General features: G+C 43.4%; 1 protein-coding gene across 1 annotated transcript in view; it reads left to right on the top strand.

Annotated features, from left to right (window-relative positions):
- Positions 1-224: 224 nt before the first annotated feature.
- Positions 225-5,697, top strand: part of LOC104626816 (GDNF family receptor alpha-1-like) — a gene marked incomplete at its 3' end in the record, with an annotated part of 21,409 nt that continues 15,936 nt past the window's right edge. Inside the window, exons 1-2 of the mRNA XM_010294839.1 lie at positions 225-510; positions 4,215-4,554. Coding sequence (XP_010293141.1) covers positions 225-510; positions 4,215-4,554 — 626 coding nt within the window. The remainder of the gene's footprint in view (positions 511-4,214; positions 4,555-5,697) is intronic.

The raw sequence follows: 5,697 nt of genomic DNA on the forward strand, positions 1-5,697 counted from the left end.
AAATTTACCAGAAAAACATCTCACCTTGCACGCCCACGTTGCACGTGGAGTAGAAGAGCCGTGAGCCGGTGATCCGTGCAGAGGTCAGTCAGTACCAGGGAGCCCGATAGTGCACAGCGAACTGCCCGGCAGGAGGGCGGCTTCGGGCAGCCTGACGTTATGGGTGCTGGGAGCTGCTGCTTTCCCACCAAGGCAGCAGCTCCTGGCTCTGGCTGTGTTCTGCCATGACTCTGCCTGCGCCGCATCAGGGTAGCGTCCAGAGCAGCGGAGCAGCTCGCAGCCCCCGGGGGCCTCCTGCCGCCGCCCGGTGGCCCCTGCCGTCAGGCAGCATCCCGGCGTTTGCAGATCTGCTCTGCGGGGCCGCTTGCCGCCGGTGGAACCACCGCCTCGCGCGCGGGCACGAGGCATCACGTGTCACCTGCCTGGAAGTAACTTACCTCGGAGCCCGCAGCGATGTGGCAGGCGCGGAGAGCAGCATGGTTTGGCGGAGATCTCCAGAGTGGGCCCAAGGCAAAGCGGACCTGGGAGAGAGGAAGCTCTGCGTGGGGAAAGGGCGGTGGGAAGGAATCGTTACTCGTCCCAGGCTGCTGCTCTGGCCGCCCTCAATCCATATCCAAGTGCCCCAAGAGAGGTGGGAACTGAAAAAGGATCTCCTTACACACACCTTTCCCAAAGGATAACGGCAGGAAAAGTAGCCTGGATTACATCCATTTGCTCTTAACGTAGTCAGTAGCTAGTAAGAGCCAAACTCCTGCCTGTCTTAATAATTTAAGCTTTGCAGAATAGAAGCTGGGTGAAATTTTGACCTTATGCATTACTGCTGTGTAAGTAAGCCTCAGAAACACTCTCAGTATCGTTAACTGTTTGTAGTTGTCGCAGGACTTAGGAATAACTATGTTGTACTTTCACAATAAAAATAAAGCATAAAATGTAAATTTTGCATTAAAACATGTTTTAAAAGCTTGGGAGAAGCTGACATTAATGAGAAGAGTTTTTGTAGACAGCCTCGTTTAATTCAAATCCAGTTGATGCATATCTCTTACGTGCTGTATGTTAGTCTTGGTTTTAAAAGGTAGAAAGAATTTGTATAATGTGATTATAAATATGCCGGAAACGATAGCTAGATACATGTGTATCAAAATAGAAAAAGCACGTGGCAAGTTACAGCCCAGAGTAGTTCTAGAAAGAAAAAACCAGCCACCAAAAGACCTGGTCGATGTTCAACGATGACATGTAAAGTAATGCAAGTCTTGGGTAGATATAAATTGTGTGAAAGATATGAATGAGCATAACTATTGTTTATGAAAAATTTGCACCTAATTCACATTTCATCCAAGATAACTTTCACGGCTGTTTGCGTGGTCAGTGAATTGGCTTGTGCTCTGTTTTTTAAAAAGATTGATTAACCTGTCCCTTTTGTTTTTTGAGGGGTTCATATTCACAGTGCTTTTTAATTCTGTATCAGCATTTACTACATTTTGGACCCATAATGGAAAACAGGTATATGATTATCAGCAAAGGGGTGCTTTATTACATCTTGGGCTTTCTTTTAAAGAATGCTTTATAATATATCATAGAGTACGCTGATGTCTCTTCGTATTGAAATGCCCCATTCAGAGCTCTTCGGTGGAATCTTGTTTTAAAGAGTGGAATTCAGCAGTTGACTCGCAGGCACAAATAACCATGTAATTACTCTGCAATCACATAGTAATTAGCATGCACTATTCATATATTGCATAATTATATGCCCTGCAGATTACATAGTAATTATATTTGTACTAAACATACAATTCTATATACTGTATAAAAAAACCCTTTGAGCGTTCATAGTTAAGCTTACAGTTGTATGCTAATGTCATACAACATTTGATATAAAAATGTTATGATTTTATGAGAGGGTTGCATTTTGGATATCTCATCTCTCCTGCATCTGGTGTTCCTTAAACTGTGGTAGTCTGCTATTATAAGAAATGCTTGGGTTTGTTAATTTATAGTCAAATGTTGCATGTTTATAATTTTGTAATTTGTGAAGATAAGGAGCAAAAAGTTGCAGTTTGTTGTGCAAGAAAATGGGATTGGGAAGGACTTGGAGTGTGAACGTTAAATGTACAGAGGATAAATGTACAAACGCACTGAACATAGTTACAGCATATCACTAGAGTGAAAAACAAATCTAATACGACTTAGGCATTGTGTTTTTCCTAGGTAAATTTACCTAGGAATAGGTAAATTATATGGTGTCGTGGCTTAACCCCAGCTGGCAACTAAGCCTCACGCAGCTGCTCGCTTACTCCCCACGGTGGGACAGGGGAGAGAATCAGAAGAGTAAAAGTGGGAAAACTCGTGGGTTGAGATAAAGACAGTAACAGGTATAGCAAAAGCCGCGCACGCAAGCAAAGAAAAACGAGGAATTCATTCCCCACTCCCCATGGGCAGGCGGGGGTTCAGCCATCCCCAGGGAAGCCGGGCTGCATCGCGGGTAACGGTTACTTGGGAAGACAAACGCTATCATTCTGAATGTCCTGTCCCCCCTTTCCTTCCTCTCCAAGCTTTATACGCTGAGCGTGACATCCTATGGTTTGGAATATCCCTTCGGCCAGTTGGGGTCAGCTGTCCCAGCTGTGTCCCCTCCCAGCCTCTTGTGCCCCCCCAGCCTGCTCGCTGGCAGGGTGGGGTGAGAAGCAGAAAAAGCCTTGGCTGTGTGTGAGCACTGCTCAGCAATATTGAAAATATCCCTGTGTTACCAATACTGTTTCCATCACAAATCCAAAATACAGCCCCATACTAGCTACTATGAAAAAAATTAACTCTATCCCACCCAAACCCAGCACACATGGGGTAGTAGCAGGTGATATATTTGTATAATGTCAGGTGTGTGCTAGCACTAAGGCCTGTCTTGTGCAGTCAGTTCAGGCAACTGCAGTACCTCGGTGCACCATGTCAGCCAAGCTGCATCATCTTTTCCTGCCATGGGTAAAGATAAAAGGTTGGTGTCCTGATCTGGGAATGGGAGGCAAAGTGGTAGGAGAACAGAGAAGAGTGGCACTTAGTGGTAGAAGGGGCTTGGGCTGAGTTTTTAAGAAAAGATGGAATATCTAGAAGAAAAGGTTTTTTTAAGAAGAACTTAGAGCTTTAGATCATTTGAGATGTTTTATCTTTGGTCAACCCTGCTAAGAGGTTGCTGCAGAGTTTTAGATATTTGCAAAATATCTTCTGTTCAGCTTGCAAATTCTGTAGCAATGTTAATGTATTTTCTTGGATCTGTGATGTTGGCATTCCTAATATCCAGAGCAGCATTACAATTATTCTTAACTGAGTATTGCATTCTAATGCCAGCTGCCTTCATTTTCAAGCAAAGCATATATTGGGTTTTAATGTCTGGATAATGTATTGCAAAATTAAATGTGTAATTATATTGTTAACTTTTATCTGAGTTACTTCCTGTAGTGTGTGCCTGTGCGCGAGAGAGACATACTCCTTTCTTTCACAGCAACTTGTTAATTTTACGTCAGCTGTTTCAAAGCTTGTAATCTTCATAAAACTTCCAGGTTCAGGTGGCATCTATAGATCTTAAAACAATGTCTTTCACAAAGCGTGGAGCTTACAGGCCTTGTGGGTGGCCTTAGAGAGCTCGCAGTCGTGGGGCTGCACCTGCTTTCCTTTCTGCCTGGGTGGGCTGTTTTCATACCTCAAAAACTGCAGTAATAGGCATGTGGCTTCTCCATTCTGCAGAGTACACAAATTGCATTTAAATGTTGTTACCCGGTGTAGACACTGAATGTCATTTATATTGTTCAAGGGAAAAATAAAAAATGTCAGAGCTTTACAAAAGCAGAGTTCTCACCGTGTTCTTGTGCAATGGGCCAAATGTATCCCTTCCAATTTACCAGCAATTTTAATAATTTTTTAGTGAGACTGAGTCTTACCCAATATTCATCCTGTATGTCTGCTACAAAGAAGATGACGTGCAGCCTGCCTGGTGTAATTGTCATTTATTTTCCAGCATTCTGACCTTAACGCATGCCTGTGCTCTTGTTCACTGTGTTAAACCATTACCCTAGGTATCATAAGGACCGGTCGCAGTTTCTGGCACTGAAAGTTTTGTATGTAATAAATATATAATCAGGATCTCATTAACAGTGAAATAAACACAAACATCAAAACTCAATATAAATGTGACACATTTCTTACTGCTGTTGTGTTGTTTTTTCTAGTGGAGCCAGTACTTTCAAAGGGGAACAATTGCTTGGATGCAGCAAAAGCTTGTAACCTAAATGATACCTGCAAGAGGTTCAGATCTGCTTACATAACCCCCTGCACCAGCAGCACGTCTAATGAAATCTGTAACAAGCGGAAGTGTCATAAGGCCCTCCGGCTATTTTTTGACAAAGTTCCCCCAAAGCACAGCTACGGGATGCTCTTCTGCTCCTGTCGAGACGTAGCCTGTACAGAAAGGAGACGGCAGACTATTGTTCCTGTGTGTTCATATGAGGACAGGGAGAAACCAAACTGCCTGAATTTACAAGAATCCTGCAAGAAGAATTACATCTGCAGGTAAGATAGCACATGGCAGGGGAGTGATTAATGAGGTACCAGAGAGAACTTTTTGGTACTGCTGGATTTGCCAGGACTAAGGGTCAGAATATCCACTAAGGAAAAGGATGAGTCAGGGAGAAAGCAAATGCCTCTGACATCCTTAACAGAGTTAACTAAAGCCTGCATCTGGTTGCAGTGTGTGCCTTCTCCACAACTATTCACAGCTACTCCCTCGCATTACGGAGGAATCTTTAAACCCCCAGTTTAATTTTCACAGATTTTTGTTGGAAACATTTTTGTTAGGTATCTCTATGAAATGATGTCTTAGAATGATTTTGATGTCCCATTAGTGACCAGGTGAAAATAGAATTATTCATTATAATGGGATTTATTTTCATTTTAGTCTTATGTGTGAGCACTAGTAACTGTGAATACAAGCTACATGTTGGACTTTATGGTCACAATACACAGACTACTTGTGGGCTTTTTCTTCATGGAAAGAAAAGGAGTCCACATTTTTAGACTAGATCCCACTATTTTCTTAGAGCTGTTTTAGACTTGGAATTGTTTTATCCCCACTCCCCTGACAAAAGCGCTGGGCTGATACAACTGGAGGGTCATTGATTCACTGACCGAATTCCCAGCCTCCTTCCTCTGCGTGTTCAGCCCGGAGAGGCAGTGCAGAGTGCTGCTCCACAGGACAAACCGGGTCCTTTCGCCCTTGGCGAGTTCCCTGCAGGCTGTCACACAGCGAGGGCATGCGGGATCTCCTCTGCCCTTAGGAAATGCTTTACTCCTACTTAGCATTGTGTATGTTTATATTAGAACATTGTTGTGCTAATGTTATGTTTATGAAGTTATGCCCAAGAATCTTGCTCATTGCTAATGTGTAAATTCTGTGTAGATTATCCAGTTCTGTGAATTAGTGAGTAAGGAAATAAACACTGTTGTAAAATGTCAAGGATGCTGGAGATGATACAAATCTTAGTAAGTGCTTACATATGCCTGGTATACTTTTAAGTTTCTGTGAGATCTCCACTGATGATCTTAAACATTTAGCCATACACCTCAGATGTGCCCAAGTGTTGTTCACAGGCGAGGAGGCGAGCGGTGCCCTGCCCTTGATGGCTCAGGGGGAGTCTAGAGCCACTTTTCCTGCTG

The sequence above is a fragment of the Phaethon lepturus genome, unplaced genomic scaffold (assembly GCF_000687285.1).
Source record: "Phaethon lepturus isolate BGI_N335 unplaced genomic scaffold, ASM68728v1 scaffold16389, whole genome shotgun sequence".
Taxonomy (NCBI): domain Eukaryota; kingdom Metazoa; phylum Chordata; class Aves; order Phaethontiformes; family Phaethontidae; genus Phaethon; species Phaethon lepturus.